Source organism: Equus przewalskii, chromosome 13, assembly GCF_037783145.1.
Source record: "Equus przewalskii isolate Varuska chromosome 13, EquPr2, whole genome shotgun sequence".
In the NCBI taxonomy this organism is placed as follows: domain Eukaryota; kingdom Metazoa; phylum Chordata; class Mammalia; order Perissodactyla; family Equidae; genus Equus; species Equus przewalskii.
In genome coordinates, this window is record NC_091843.1 from 40,803,860 (window position 1) to 40,820,475 (window position 16,616).

The window sequence follows — 16,616 nt, forward strand, 5'->3', positions numbered from 1 at the left end:
TATGGTCAGGGAGGACTCTGGACCCTGTGGTTCAGAGTGACCTTTTGACAACCAGCACGGCAGCCATAATTATAATAAATATATAAAATGAAAGACTGTAATAAAATACTGTGTTTATTGCGTGCTTACTGGGTACCAGCCACTGTACTACACGTTTTATGTTAACAATCTAATTCAGCCCTCGTGGTGGTGCTGAGTCAGGTACTCTTTCCCCTTATTAGAGCTGAAGAAAAATGAGGTGCAGGTAGGTTGTGACTTGCCCAAAGTCACATGTCCAGAGAGTGGCGGAGTAGGATTGGAACTCGAGTCTGCTTGACTTCCGAGTCTACCTGTCTAAGTACTGTTTATTTTAAGCCCCCCGGGTCAAGCCAGGCAGCGAGGCTCAGGGAATGTGAGTGAGGTGCCTGAGGTCGGACAGGAGCCCTGCATGTGCCTGGGACCTGGACCTTGGCATGCTACCTGCCAGCCCAGGCCTTCCCCCTTGATGGGTGGTGGGCAGGCTGCCCCCAAGTCAACTACATTCTTTTGAGGCTTGTGGAAGGCTGTAATGGTGGTGGCCCAGCTTCCAGGGTGTTTTAAAATAGAAGCAACGCCTGGAAAGCTCGGCTACCCCGTGTGAGACTGTCCTGGCAGGGGGGAGGGGAGCAGTGGGGAACAGCTGCACTGGGAACACAGACCTACTAGCAGAGCGTGGGCATTGGCTTTGCCAGCATCCTGGAGACCCAACCAGGGGCTGTTCTCCTGGGCTGCCTCTTCCTGGTGAGAAGGTGTGCAGTGGGGGTGTGTGGGGAGGCTCCTGATGTGTTGGCCCCACACACTGGCTTGTAGAGCTGGGCTGGCTCCCTGCTGGGGAAGTTGCTTTTCCTGGTCCCTGGAGTTAGGGCGGGTACTTTTGCTCTAGTCTCTGACTGGTCTGATGCTCCTCCTAAGGGCTGGCCCAGTTCTGCCCTGACAAACCACCTAGAATGGTGTTAGAAAAACAGCACAGCCAAAGGCTTCCCTGCATTCTTCCTTCCTAAGGGGAATCCAGGGTGGCGATGGTGATGATTGCTGTGTTGGTTGGGGTCGTTGCAGGAATCAGATGCACTCTCCTGCAGGGTAATCAAAGAAAGCATAATGAAGGGATCATTCGCAAAGGTGTGGGCAGGGTGTGGGGCACCTTACAAGGGGTGTGGTCAGGGTGTGGGGCACCTTACAAGGGGTGTGGTCCCTGGGTCCTTTGGAACCGAGAGGAGACCCCTTGGCATGAGCTGTGGCCTTGGGTAGAGGAAAATAGTCACTGCCCACCTGAGGCCCAGCAGAGAGGGGGCCTGGGGCATGAGTACTCCAACCTCACTCTCCCATCTTCTGCTGGTACGTCCTGTTGGCTGAGCCCAACCGTAGCCCACTGATAACAGTCCATAATGATCAGCTCTTGGGATTCAGAGCAGGGTGGAGGAGGAAAGTGGATCTGGAGGGGCAAACCAAGAATATCCAGAATCATGTGGTTACCACTGCCACTTATTGAGCACTAACTGAGTGCCAGACATTTCTACATGCTTTACCTGTTTAACTTACTTAGTCCTTTCACTATCTTTGATAGAAAGGCACTGTTGGTAGCTGCATTTTATAGATGAGCAAAATGAGGCCCTGGAAGCATAAGTTTTAAGTGCTGTGTCCAAAGACACACAGCTGGTAAGGGCTGGCATTGGATAGAACCTCTGCCAGGCTTGTAGCCCCACCCAGTGCCTGCTGCCTGAGCACCGGATGGGCTGGGAGATGCTGTGGCAGGTGGCTCCTGGTGTTTAGGTCCTGACCCTGTTATACCCTTCCCTTGAAGATGTTGTCTCTCGACCCACTGGAGGTTACCTGTGTTCAGATGACTTTTCCTCTTAGCTGTTCCTAACTGAGCCTTGGGGACCCGTAGCCACCCTGCTACCTGTGTCAACCATCGCAGTGATTGTTGGCTCTCTAGGGGCATCAAGCCTCTCCTGTCTGGATCCTTCTGAGGGAGCCTCTGCAGAGAAAACAGCCTGCTTCAAAGTGGGGGTTCTGGTAGGTGCCTGATGCGGGGAGCGAGCCCACTCTTCTCAGTGGCATCTGAGGACTGCCCAGCCTGTTAGGTGACAAAAGGCTGAGAGGGAGGGAAGGAGGCCTTTGAACAAGTGCCTCAGGTGATTTCAGGAGCTCTGCCCAGCTCCTGCCTTCTGGGCAGGGTTGCCAAAGCCATAGCTGGTCACCTGGGAGTAGAATGTGCCCCCCACAGGCCCTGCCTGTTAACCCTGTCATCTCAGTGTAGTTTGAATCTGCTCTTGGAACCGGTGCAGTCACATGCCACATAGTGATGTCCTGGTCAAGGATGAACTGTGTATACGACTGTGGTCCCATAAGATTAGCACTAGAGAGCCCAGGTGTGCAGTAGGCTGTGCCGCCTAGGTTTGTGAGCACGCTCGCTGATGTTCGCACAGGGACGAAACTGCTTAATGACACATTTCTCTGAATGTATGCCCATCATTAAGGGATGTGTGACTGTACAGAAACATTGTAGATAGCTTTTCCTTCTGCCACCTCTACTGCAACAGCGGTTTAAAATGTGACTTGTTGCAGCATCACAAAGGCGATATGACTCAATTTGAGACATATGGGTTGGATTTTTAAAGTTTCTGTTCTTAAAAAAAAGATTATTGTGTACAAACAACTTAAAGAATGGAGTAGAATACAACATGAGAAGCCTATTCTAACTCCACTCCTTCCCTAGACCCCGTTTCCTTTCTAGAAGCAGCTCCGAGGCAGCCACAGTTTGCTGATTGGCTCGTATCCTTCCACATGCTTTGCCATCCATTCACAAATGTGTGAACATATGAAGATGTGTATTTAAAAAAGTTTTCCTCTAATTACTTGGAATTGCAAATTTTCTCTGACTTGCTTTTTTCGTTTCACGCTGTCATAGGTAGCTTTCTATGCCACTTCATATAAATCCACCTCATTCTTTTTGATTGCCACGTGGTACTCCTTAGTTTGCAAGTACCTTAATTCTTATTCATTTCCCTATTGTTGGACCTTTAGGTTGCTTCTGGGTTTTGTGTTGCAAATAACACTGCAGTGAGCATCCTTGTATACATGTCTTGGGGTGCCTTGGGTGCTGTTGTCGAGTGGGTTCCTAGCTTTAGAATTGCCCCACTGGGGTTAATGCGTGCCCACTTAGATGCTGCCCAGCTATTGGCTCCAAAAGGGCTGTACTTTATATAGTACTCCCACTTAGCGTGAACGGGAGTGGCCGTTTTCCACACCAACGGTAGATATTGCCGTTTACATTCTTGCCAATCTGTTGGTTGAGTGAGCTTCCCAAACACAGATGTGTCAGTACTCTCAAATGGCTCCCTAAGGCCCTTAGAATAAAGTCCCGGCTTGGTTCTGAGGTCAGGGGTGACGGTGCTCACTTCTGAAGGCACTGGGTCTCCTCAGCCTGAGTTCAGCTCCCCTTAGGCCGAGGTGTGGGTGGGGGGTGCTAGTCATGGGTCTCCCTGCCCCCATCCCTGGTGGTGCTGCAGCCTCCCTGCCCAGGGAGCTCCTGCTTCCTGGTTACATTGTCATTTACCTGGTCCCTATTATCCGATACTAAGTTTCTTTTTCTTTTCCTACTATAAAAATACTCTGATGTTCGTTGGGCATTTCCTCGTTGAACGGACATTTATGTTGAATGTCTACTATGTATCAGGCTTTGGCATCTTTGTACACACAGCTTTTTCCATATTTTGGATAAATTTATGCATGACAGGCTCTGGGATGCTTTGAGTTCAAGGGTGTGATTTGGGGGTAGGTGTGCATTTGTGGAGGTAGTTGGGGAGCGCTGGGAGCAGAGCAGCTGTCACTGCCATGCAGCTGATTAGTCAAGGAGGATATGTCCCCCCAGGATGAGGTTATGTAAGTGTTGCACAGCCCATGCTGGGCGATATACTATCTCTCCCCTCAGGCTTCCAGTATGGGCTGGATTTTCATTCCTCAGCTGGAGTGGAGCTTGCATAATCTGTTCAAGGTCAGCCAGGGAATGGTTGGGTAGGTAGGCCGGCAGGCAGTGGAGGAGAACCAGGGTCTCCTGTATCCTGGTGTGACTTATTGGTCCTTCTCAAAGTCGTCATTGACCGCAGGTACATCTCTCAGCCTGGCCCTGCCCATCCCTTGCTTACCACTTATCCTTGGGAGCCATGCTCCCGGGCTCTGCCTTGAAGCCGTCAGCCAGGCAGAGACCTGGGCCCTGCTTTCCCCAGGCAGCTTTGTGCTTTACATCTGTCCATGTGATTTACATGCCTTGCCCATGTCAGAGGGCCCTGCTTCATGCTCAGCCTCTAGAGGTTGGGCTTCTGAAGGCACATGGGGTGGATGCTGTTGAGACAAGACGGTGGGTGGCTTGGAGCTGATCCCTATGGAGGCCGGGGTGGGGGCCAGGGTTCAGCCTCCAGGGCAGGTAGAGTGCTAAGTGAGAAAGCAGAATGCTGAATTCTCCTCTCTCCAGTCCTGGTCTGAGAAAACATGATTGAAAATCATTCTTTCTACAATGATTTCTACAACAACAAAAAAAATGTTTTTGAAGCAGGTACTGAGAACTACGTAAAAATGGGCATTTTCTGGGTGCTGTTTGCAGTTGTGAGAAAGCTGTTCTCAGAGGCACAGCTGCCTCAGGCCTTGCCTCAGTCATATCAGATAAGTGCAGCAGGGGATGGTGGGGACGAGGAAGACTGCAGAAAAGGCAGAAGGGGAAGCTACACCCGCACAGCAGCCCGGGGCCTTTAGGGAGGAGAGTCATCCTCCTGTTCTCCTTGGCGGGTGTCATCTCAGGTCTGGGAGTGGAGTTGGCTCCACTCAGCCAGTGGTTCCTGTGCATCTTCTCTGCCAGGAGCTGTGCTGGAGTCGCAGGGAGAGCCTGGCCTTATCTGAGCTCCCTTGTCCTTGGATGGTAATCTCCTTAGTGGCTGTGTGCTTTGGGGTGATGTTTGCTGGGGGCGGGGTGTTTTTTGACAGGTGGCTTTGCTTGTTCAGTTTTGGGGATTAGTGATGAGAGAGGGTATTTGGGGAACATTAAATGGTGAGTGTTCTGCCTTTGCCCTGAGGGATGGGCCAGTCCAGATGTGAAAGCTGCTTGTGTCTGGTGAAGCGAGTCCTGGAGCCAGGGGAGGGTCCTTGGGAGGGCCCTGGCCCCTGAGGTACAAGGAGGCCTTAGCTGACCCAGAGATAGTGCCGCTGGACTGCTCTCCCCCTCACCCTGGGGCTGAGTTGGTGGCCCAGCTGGGGAGGGGGCAGCGCTGAAGAGGGGTACTCTGTCCACTGATACCTGTTAGTGCTGGCGGGGATGGAGGATGTTCTGGGCCCTTGGCTGAGATGTTCTGCAAGTTTCCGTGGGGCTGCATTACTTCACCCTTCCATCCAGGGCTGTCTTATTGCTTCTCCTGGGAGGGGACCAGGCCCTTCTATGCTGCGCATGTGCCTTAGGTAGCGGGTATTTCTGGAGGACCTGGTCCAGGACCGGGTTGCCGTCTGTCCCTGGGGTGGGTGTGCCTGTGGGGTTTGTTTGGGGTGGAAGGGGATAAACTCGGGAGAGGGGAGTTCCCAGACTTGAAAGAACCAGTGGGGGCAGCCTAAAATGGATCTTCCCCCATGTTCTTTGTGCCCTGACCCTAATAGACTGAGCTGCCCATGGTTCCAGCCCGATCATGTGCAAGAAATAACAACAGCAACAAAAATAGGAGAGCGTAAACAGCTCGCTGGGCTGCTCCTCTTGGCTCCCACACAAAAGTGAGTTGGGACAGAAGTAGCAAAAGTTCTCAAGAAAGTAAAAGAGGACCTGGAGCACAATTTTATAATTTAAGATTGTGGGAGTTTATAGTTGTTTCTTTTTCAGTGTGCTCACTGATTCTCGGGGCTCCTTGCAATGTCTTTGAAGTTAGGGCTTTGGTCAGGAATGCAGCTTTTAATTGTGATATTGTTCCCCTAGTATCACTTGAACCACTTTTTTTTGGGAGGGGAAGATTAGCCTTGAGCTAACATCTGCTGCCAATCCTCCTCTTTTTGCTGAGGAAGACTGGCCCTGAGCTAAGATCTGTGCCCATCTTCCTCCACTTTATATGTGGGACACCTACCACAGCATGGCTTGCCAAGTGGTGCCATGTCCACACCCAGGATCCGAACTGGTGAACCCTGGGCTGCAGAAGTGGAACGTGCGAACTTAACTGCTGCGCCAGCAGGCTGGCCCCCTTGAACCACTTTTTAGTGGGCTCCCACTTACCAGAACATGCCATGCAGGGGTGTGAGTGGATGTGTGTGACTTTAGATGGGGTGTATGCGGATGTAGTTTGGTATTTAGGTATACTGTATTTTAAAAGTTAATGGAACCATCCTTGGGTTAATTGAATTTCTGACCAGTAGAGGCAAATGATGTTGAGGACGGAGAAGATGCCAAAGATGGTGCTTTTTCATGGTCTTTCTCCTCCTCGATGGAGCACACAGCGTGTGCTGTCCTGGATTAGGATTTTAATTGTGTGTACATAATGTGTCAAAGCAAAGCCTCTGAGGCCCGCCATGTGGTACTTAGCAAGGACTGTTTGAATTACTCGCCTGCCTTGACTGAGTTGCTTAATAAATGCTTGTTGACTGACTTAGTGGTATGCAACAATCCCAAGTAGTACTTTGATAGTTGTTTTAAAAAAGAAAGTCACATTAGAGCTCAATAAATGTCGATTTGAAGAAAATTTGGGGGGGGAGGATGTGGTTGCATTTCCTTCCATGTGAAGAGCTGCCTAATTAGTTAGGTTTTACTCTGTTAGGAATATGATACTTTAAAAGTGGAGTCCCCTAAAATGCAAAACTTTTATGAAAAGTTGGATCCATTCAACTTTTAGTAGGTACTTTGTAGATATTTGTTGAGTGAATGAAATCAGAACCATATGGAAAGTAGGTTGCCATGAAATGCTCTGATTTCTCTTCAGGGCGTTTAGTGCCCTAGCAGTCAACATTTTGTAAGAAGATATGTTTTATTGGCTAGAGTCCTGCCATCCAGTAAAGTAGCTGGCTCATGGGAATGTGTCTTTGACAATTCATTCATTCAGCAAATATTTACTGACTCCTACTGTCTGGGGATGCCAAGGAGAAGAGATCTAAAGTCAGACTGATCTGCTGTCAACAAAAACTTATTGGCTGTCTCAGCTCTGGCCACAGAAAGAAGTGTGAGACAGCACAGGCGTCTGTCTCCACCCCTGGGAGAATCAGGTCCCTGGACCTCAGTGCTGATGAGTGTTATTGGTTGTCAGTTATATCTAATAATTTTTATTGATGAGAAATCTTGGCAAAGTTGATGGTAATCTCCATAATTACCAACGTGTTTATTCTGTTGGTTCTTTTGTTGTAGCGGAAGATGGCTGTGCCTCCCACCTACGCTGATCTTGGCAAATCCGCCAGGGACGTCTTCACCAAGGGCTATGGTGAGTGGTGCATGGAGTGGCCTTCCAGCTCACAGACTGGGTTGGCGTGTTTGGGATTTTACCCATCACAGCTTGCGAGACCTGGGTCAGTCAACTCTGAGAACTTTCGTGTCAGGGAAAAGAGAGAAGCTTCCTATGGCTAGTAAAGCAGTTTTGGCTGTGCACCCAGTAGGGGCAGGCTGGTGAGCTGCTGCAGACAAGTGGCCTGGCCGTTCCTATCCCCTCTCCCAGGTGTGGAGCAGCTCTGCAGGTGTGCTGCGGTGGCGCGTGATTTCTAAATTTAGCCCGTCCTTAGCTTTGGCACGTGCCCACGCTGTCACACTCCTTTTTCTCAGACTCGCAGGGAGCGCGGGTGGGGCCCAGGTGGAGCCTGAGCCTGCTCTGCCTGCACTGTTCTATGGCACCTGAGCTTCGCACATGGGCAGGCAGCAGTGGAGACGGGCGTCCTCCGCACTCGTGGCATTTTGAAACAGCGTGAGGGAGGCAGAGATGCTGCTCTCGAGTTAGTCATTTAACCTATTAACAGTTATCCTCTTCTTTCCTTAGGATTTGGCTTAATAAAACTTGATTTGAAAACAAAATCTGAGAATGGACTGGTAAGTTGTCTTACTCCTGTGGAGCCTGAGTATTTATTGTAGATTAATAATAAATAACTGCCATGTCCGCGCTGGCAGTTTGTGGTTCTCGTGTTCATCGCATCCTCTGGGGGATGGGTAGTCCGGGGAACCACACCAATAGGTCCCCAATTCAGCAGCTGTTAACACTCACAGGAATATGGGCTGGGCCTCAGTTTTATTTTTCCTTGTGTTTCTTATTTCAAAGTTGACCTGTGTTCAATGCCACATAATGAAAAAAAATCCTAGTAGTCCCTTTTAGATTGTGTGTGTGGTAATTGTTGGGAGGAAGAAGTTTGGGGTTGAATCGTGCCATGTCAGCTTTAGCTCGATGCTTTTTCTCTGTACTAGGCTGGAGGCAGGGTGGAAGGAGGGCTGCCTTCCTGTCCAGACTGAGGAGTTACAGGGCAGGAAGGAGGCTGTCTTCTGATCTCCTGTCCCATGAGATCCCTTTAATTAGCAGACTCCTTTAGCCCCATCTGTTCTTTAAGTGTCTAATTGAATTATAGAATTAGCTTTTTCCCCATTCAGAATCTCGCCTCCTGCATAAAGGGACGGGCTGGAGTGAAGGGCTGGTGTGCAGGCACTGACTCTCTCTCTCTCCTTGAAAGGAATTTACAAGCTCAGGTTCAGCCAACACTGAGACCACCAAAGTGACGGGCAGTCTAGAAACCAAGTACAGATGGACCGAATATGGTCTGACGTTTACAGAGAAATGGAACACCGACAACACACTAGGCACGGAGATTACTGTGGAAGACCAGGTAATGGTCGCCCGCGAAAAAGACACCGTTTTGTTGATTGATATCTGCTGGCCTGCCTCGTGACTAAACCTGCTGGCCAATTTCTTTTCTGTTCAGCTTGCACGTGGACTGAAGCTGACCTTTGATTCATCCTTCTCACCAAACACTGGGTAAGAATCTCGTGTTTTCTCCACGGGGACGTGTAGCCATGTTTTATAATAAGATTCTGTGCTGTCTGTTACTGTTCCCCTGGCCTCAGCTGTGGAGGCTGTAGGAGGTCCAGTAATGCTCCATTTCACGTGAGTCACACTGCTGGTCGTGCAAGTGGCCAAGGCTCTGGGGCAGCGGGCGATGTGTGGGAGCAGGGGCTAGCCAGTCCCTGTTGCCAGCCCCATTTTTTGGGCTTGGAGGGCCCTGTCCCCAGCTTCCTACTGAGGGACACTGAGAGCGTGTGGGCGTACCACGGTGGCTCCCGAGGCTGCCCTTTTTACCCCAGGCCCTCCAGCCACAAACAAATCAGTCTTGATGGTTCTGGGTTCTCAGAACATCTGGAGGCAAGATGGTCTGCCTCAGCTCCTCCGCGCTTCCCAAAGTGGCTAGGAGGGTTTGTTCCCTTCTAGAACACACTCTTGTTTTTTCCCACTCAGAGCAGTGGGTCTCCTAAACCTGGGGAAGGTTGTTTTGCACACTGATGATGGGCTCAAATACTGAATTTCATTTTTTAGTTTTTAAAATTGTGATAAAATAGTCATAAAATTTACCCTCTCAACCATCTTTTAAGTGTACAGTTCAGTGGCCTCATGAATTTCATTTTTGGCCATTCCATTTTATTTTCCTCTCTTTCTCCTTCCTTGTTTCCCTTCTGACAGATGTTTATTAGAGGGAGGATCTACTGAGTTCAGACCCTGTGCTGGGTGCAGGGGGACCACGAGGGGCTGAGCAGACAGGGCTCCTGCCTCTGGAGGTTGTAGTCTTCTGATAACTTGGTTATGGATCATCTGAAGACCATTGGCCAGGAGCTGAATTTACTCTTGTTCTCATCTCTGCTGTGGTTTCTCCTGCAGGAGCATTGCCTTCCTGCTTGTCCACCTCCCCCCAGCCACCCTGCTGTGATGGGAGGAGTTATCCAGAGAGACCCTCTGATAGGACCAGGGGCTGAAGGATGTGCCCACAGGCTTGAATTTGCTGCCCAGGACTTTGCCTGCTGCCCTGAGATGGCAGACTTTGGAATTCCTAAGGAATTTCTGATTACCTTTGGGAGGTTTACAGAGAAGTCTTCAGGTTCTGAGTTAATATACATAAGAGGAAGGTGTTTTTCTTTCTTTTAATTTAACTTTTTATTTTGAAACAATTTTATACTTATACAAAAATATTGCACAAATAGTATGTAGAGTTCCCTTGTGTCCTTCACCTAGCTGCTGCTAATGTTAACATCTTACATGACTATAATTAACAGAACCAAGAAATTTATGTTGATAGCATACTGTTAACGAATCTCTTGTCCTATGGATATCTTCTTTCTGGTCCATGATCCAGTTCAGGATACTACATTGCATTTAGTTGTCATGTCTCATTTGTCTCCTCTAATCTGGGACATAGTGTTTCTTTGTCTTTCATGACCATGACACTTGTAAAGAGGATTGGCCGGGGCCGGCCCAGTGGTGTAGTGGTTAAGTTCACACACTCTACTTTAGCAGCCTGGGGTTTGTGGGTTTGGATTGCAGGTGTGGACCTACACACCACTCATCAAGACATGCTGTGGTGGTGTCCCACATATGAAATAGAGGAAGATTGGCACAGATGTTAGTTCAGGGCTAATCTTCCTCAAGCAAAAGAAGAGAAAATTCGTAATAGATGTTAGGCCAAATCTTCCTCAGCCAAAAAAAAAAAAAAAAGAAAGAAAGAAAATTGGCCAATTATTTTGTAGAATCCTTCAATTTGGATTTGTCTGTTATTTCCTCATGGTTAAACTCAGGTTATGCTTTTTTTTCCCCCCGAGGAAGATTTGCCCTGAGCTAACATCCGTGCCAATCTTCTTCTATGTTTTAGTATGTGGACTGCCAGCACAGCATGGCCACTAAGAGAGCCATGTAGGTTTACACCCAGGAACTGAACCTGGGCTGCTGAAGTAGAGCATGCCAAGCTTAACCACTAGGTCACTGGGGCTGGCCCTCAGGTTGTGCATTTTGGCAATGAGAAAAGTGAGGTTGTATTGTGTGTGTCTTGGTACATGATATCAGGAGGTGTACGTCAACATGCCTCGTGATTGGTGATGTAAACTTTGATCACTTGATTAAAGTGGTGTTTGCCTGTTTCTCTCTAAAGTTACTATTTTACTCTTTGTAAGTAATAAGTATCTTGTGGGGAGATACTTTGAGACTGTGCAAATATTCTATTTCTTATACTTTGACTTGCAAATATTAGCATCCATTGGTGATTCTTGCCTACAACAATTATGTTTGGCAAATGGTGATTTTCTATTCCCATAATTCCTTCTACATTTATTAATTGAGATTCTACTGTAAGGAAGGACTCTTTCTTCTCCATTTATTTCTTTAATCATTTATATCAGTATGGATTCAAGGACATTTATTCTATGGGTTATAATCCATTACTATAGTTTATTTTGTTACTCATGTTGTCCCCACATAGGGCCATTGGGAGTGCCTTCAAGTTGACATCCTGTATGTTTTTGACAAACCCTTCTCATTTTTTTGAGCAATTCTTCAGAAGATGTACCAGGTTCCTCTTCTACTTACGCTTGCCTAGCCCTGCTGTCAGCCATTTCTCTAAGGAGCCTTGGTTGTTTTCCTTGAAGAGTGGTGTTTAGGGGCCGACCTGGTTGCATAGTGGTTAAGTTTGTGCACTCCTCTTTGGTGGCCTGGGGTTCACCAGTTTGGATCCTGGGCATGGACCTACACACCACTCATCAAGCCATGCTGTGCTGGCGTCCCACATACAAAATAGAGGAAGATTCGCACAGATGTTCGCTCAGAGCCAGTCTTCCTCTCTAAGCAAACAAAAAGAATAGTGTTTAGAAACCAAGATTGTGGGTGCAGGGTGTACACATTGCTACTGGGTATTTGGTGACTTGACAGGAGATTGGAGATGAAAGCTGGCTTTTCAAAGTGGCTGAGGGATATAGCCTGGGAAAGCATCCAGGCTTCCATAAGGAGCGAGGCTGCAGACCTCATCTAGGGACCAGCACCCACACTGAGCACCTACCACAGATAAAGCCAGTTTGTTCACCACCAATCAGATCATGCCTCTTTTCATGTGCTTGTCAAACTCGCACCACTGTTTAAATAGCTTTTAAAGGATCACAATATTGGGGGCTGGTCCTGTGGCTGAGTGGTTAAGTTTGTGCACTCTGCTGCGGCAGCCCAGGGTTTCTCTGGTTCGGATTCTTGGCGTGGACATGGCATCGCTCATCAGGCCACACTGAGGTGGCATCCCACATACTACAACTAGAAGGACCCACAGCTAAAATATGCAACTATATACTGGGGGGATTTGGGGAGAAAAGCAGAAAGAAAAAAAAAAAAAAGAAGATTGGCAACAGTTGTTAGCTCAGGTGCCAATCTTTAAAAAAAAAAAAAATCCCAATAATATCTGAAAGCAGAAAAGCTCCAAAGGCATAGAATGCTGCGTTAGAGAATAAACCTGGAGGAAAGCCTGAGTCACTGCCCCAGCACTGCCCTTTCCCTGGGGACCTTGTGCTCCTGGCCAGGATGCAGTGAGACGGCGTGTGGAGGTAAACTGCCCAGTGCGGCTGCTGCACACCACTGGCTGGAGGCCGCCGCAGGCATCCCATGTTGTGGTCAGCAGCAGCTTTTTAGGTAGTGGTTAGGAGATGCCCAGTTTTTACATTTCTTGGTCTCCTTCTCTTTCTAAATGTAGCCCTGAGCAGCTGTCTTTTCCTTCATCACCCCACCCAGCTTGGTGCCAATTGGATACTTGGCCAAAAGCCAGGCTTCTCCCAAAGAGCACGGAGACCAAAATGGGTTTATTTTGAGTTTTTCTTACTGGGAGAGAATTTGTTTGGTGGTTGCTCCTTCCTTCACAGCTTGTGAAAATGCACAGAAGCAACTTGAACGAAAGTTGCAAGTTTCATTGTCACTTGGAAAGGGTGTTTGCTTTGTTTTGGACTATGACCTCTGAAATTCTTGAAATTCTTGTCTCACTGAGAACTTGGAGTGTTTACCCTTTAGTTCTTTATTATGAAAATTTCAAACATACAAAAGAATACAGAAAGGTGTATTAAACCCTCAGCATGTTCCCCTCACCCAGCTTTAATAATTATCAACCCATGGCCAATCAGGTTTTATTTATACATCCATAATCAATCCCTCCCACCCTCAGATTATTTTGAAGTAAATAACTGATAGCATATAATTTCATCTGTAAATATTTTAATATGTATCTTTAAATAAGGTTCCCTTTTGAAAAAGCATAACCCGGGGCCTGCCTGGTGGCATAGTGGTTAAGTTTGCATGCTCTGCTTCAGCAGCCCGGGGTTCATGAGTTTGCATCCCAAGCACAGTCCTACGCACTGCTCATTAAGCCATGCTGTGGTGGCGTCCCATATGCAAAATAGAGGGAGATGGGCACAGATGTTAGCTCAGTGACAATTTTCCTCAAGCAAAAAGAGGAAGATTGGCAACAGCCATTAGCTCAGGGCCAATCTTCCTCACCAAAATAAATAAATAAATAAAAAGCATAACCACAATATAATTACATTGTAAAAACTTAATCATAATTCCTTCATATTGTCAAATCTCTAGCCTTTTCAAATTTACATGATTTCATGAATTTTTTTTACAGAATAAAAAATTGTCCATGCAGAATTGCAAAAATTTGTTCATATGCCTCCTAAATCTCTTAATTTTTAGATTCTTCATCTCTGTTTTTTTCCCCTTGCAATTTATTTGTTGAAATGAGATAATTTGTCCTGTAGAATTACATACAGAGTAAATTTTGCGGTTTGCGTCCCTGTGGTGTCATTTAACTTGTCCCCGCCTCCCATATTTCCTATGAATTGGTAAGTCTGGAGGCTTCCTCACATTTAGAATCCACTGTGGGGGGTGGGAGGGTGTGCTAAAATATAAGAGGTGCGGTATGCTTCCATTGGGATGCACTCAGAAGGCCTCGTGTTCTCTTTGTACATTAGTGCCATTCACGATCCACTCGTTAGGGTTACACATTGGTGATAATTCCACTTTTATCCTTCCTTCATTTCGGCTGGAACATTTCAATAAGGGAAGCTTTTCATCAACTGTTTGGTTACCTTGAGATATAGTTAGTCTAGGAAAGGTGGAATAAATGTTTGATTCCTTTTTAATTTACTGTTTTCAAAGTAACAAATTGGTTCTCTAGTCTCTAAAGATGATTACTGTGTGTGTGTTTTGAATATCATTGTGAGTTCATAGATTGAAATGTATCTGATATGTTTCTGTTTATTGCTGATGTTACTCTTAATGATACATTGTCTCATGTTTGAAGCCCTGGGGAGCCTCTTCAGGTTAGATCTCGAGTCCTTTTGCTCCAATCCCAGTAATCTTTGATACAGCTTCCAGCTCCCCTTGCACATTTCCTGCCCCGAACCTGGAACCTACTGTTTCTCCCAGGAGCACTTTTAGGAGGGAATGGTATTTAGGCTCACAATCTAGGTGCTGGGGATGAAGCTGGGGTGGACAGGGCTGTGCCGTCCTTGGGCCTCTGAGCAGATCCAGTTTCTCCTGTTGTCTCTGCTGAAAATGCAGCTCGTTGTGGGAGATGTCCGTCTTGTAAGCTGAATGACAGAAACGGTCAGGTGAAAATAGTCTGAATTTTATTTGATAGATGTGATCTCGTCTCCAGTGTTGAGTTTTGGTAAATGGCATGGTGATAATATATTTGCAGGTGACATGACTCACCTACCCTCCCTAATAATGTTGGGTCTTGAGTAATAGGTGAGGGAGGTACTGATGTGGTCAGATATGTAAATCTGGGATCAGCAGACTAGACCCGGGGTGTTGTCTGGTCAAGCAGGGCTTCCTGGCCTCCAAGACTGTGGGGCTCCTGGTTCCACATCAGTACCTAGTTCTCTGAAATGTATACTCATTGGGATCTCTTGAATACTGAATTAAAAGCTGTCTGTTGTATTTACTTAGAAGGGATCTAGTATTTGATTCTTTATTTTTACTAAGTGAGCCACAAAATAAGAAGACAACCATCTCCTTGAAAGCTGCTACTTAGATAGCTCCCTGCATGACAGATAGATCTTTTCCACAGGCTTAGAAAATAGCGAAGATGCATCTGTTTCCTAATGACATAGTGGCGCTCTAGGTAATAAAGCCTGTGTACGCCACTATGTTAAGCATAGGGAGAGGATAGTCAAAGAAAATTGCTTAGTGTTTTTCAAGCTTTTCCTGCTTGTGTTCACACTTCATCCTTGTGGCATGTCTGCAGACTGGATTCTGGCTGAAGAGAGGTTGCGTTCTGCGCATTGTGGGACAGCAGCTGATTAAGGGAGATCTGGGACCCTGACTTTCCCCTCCTACCCCACTACTTAAGCTGGGATTATTATTTCTTTTCAATTTGCATTTCTTGGCATGGTTGTCACAAGGTGAATTAGCTTCTGAATGTAATACAATTTCTTTTCCTTCAGGAAAAAAAATGCTAAGATCAAGACAGGGTACAAACGAGAGCACATCAACCTGGGCTGCGACGTGGACTTCGACATTGCAGGGCCTTCAATCCGGGGCGCCCTGGTGCTGGGTTATGAGGGTTGGCTGGCTGGCTACCAGATGAATTTTGAGACCGCGAAGTCTCGAGTGACCCAGAGCAACTTTGCGGTTGGCTACAAGACTGATGAATTCCAGCTTCACACTAATGTGTAAGTGCAGGGGAGTGTGGGTGTGTGAGTGTGTGCAGGAGGGGGATTGTTTTGCGTAATTTTTTTCTAAGCTCAGGTTTTAATCAGTGTGAAGTGAATTTGTTGGAAGCAGGTGAGCCAGATGGGCTTGCTAGTATTTTTCTATTTCCCAAGAACCGAAGTGACTTAAGTTCTTTCTCCTCTGTGAGCAGTAAATGTTGTCACTGGTACACACAGACTGACTGATCAGTTGCAGCAAGGATGTGCTCTCGGCCCAGAGGAGTGTCCTGCCCTGCAGCTTTGTGGACGCTGGAGGTCCTTTCAGTTTGAGTTAACAAGATGGGGGGCAGGGGGATGGCAGCTCCCTCTCTCTGTATGATGCCTGAGGGTCAGCTTGCTGTGCTTAATGAAATGTAGACATGGGAGACAAATGATGAGAGTGTTATCTCAGTTAAATACAGTGTCTTCTCTGCATGGGTGAGCATTTGAAAGTTTATTAACTACTGGACAGTATAGTGAAAGGAAGGGAAAATTACAGGTTAGGTTAGAGAGAGCTCCTTGTAATCAAACGAGAGTTGAAGTAGAGTGCTGATTTTAGGATAAAGGAAACAAACATTTCATCCAGAAAATCCCTGTAGACTTGAGGAACTAACCTGTGGTGTAAGTGGGGTACAACTTTACCAAATCTCTTTCTTTCCACTAGAGGTCAGTAAAGAAGTGGCTTCATAAAGACAAGTAAATGGTATTAGTGTCTAAACTAATATTTCCATTAATAAAAATTTTTGAAGAATTTTTATAATTAATAGATTAATATAAGTATAATAAATTAATATAATGAATACATTTTGAGTCTTTTAAAACTAAAAAGTCAAAGGAGAAGCATAGAGGCGGACAGTCTCGTGATCCCTGGCGGGCGGTGAGGGTGTGACTACAGAGCGGTGGCACGTGGGAG

The 16,616-nt window shown here is 46.9% G+C and overlaps 1 protein-coding gene across 5 annotated transcripts in view; it reads left to right on the plus strand.

Annotated features, from left to right (window-relative positions):
• VDAC1 (voltage dependent anion channel 1) overlaps positions 1 to 16,616 on the plus strand; it is a 101,800-nt gene that overhangs the window by 79,400 nt on the left and 5,784 nt on the right. For all 5 annotated transcript variants that reach the window (XM_070571041.1, XM_070571042.1, XM_070571043.1 and 2 more), the window contains 5 exons: positions 7,379 to 7,451; positions 7,998 to 8,047; positions 8,677 to 8,829; positions 8,926 to 8,978; positions 15,458 to 15,685. In XM_070571041.1, the coding sequence (XP_070427142.1) occupies positions 7,379 to 7,451; positions 7,998 to 8,047; positions 8,677 to 8,829; positions 8,926 to 8,978; positions 15,458 to 15,685 (557 nt within the window). The remainder of the gene's footprint in view (positions 1 to 7,378; positions 7,452 to 7,997; positions 8,048 to 8,676; positions 8,830 to 8,925; positions 8,979 to 15,457; positions 15,686 to 16,616) is intronic.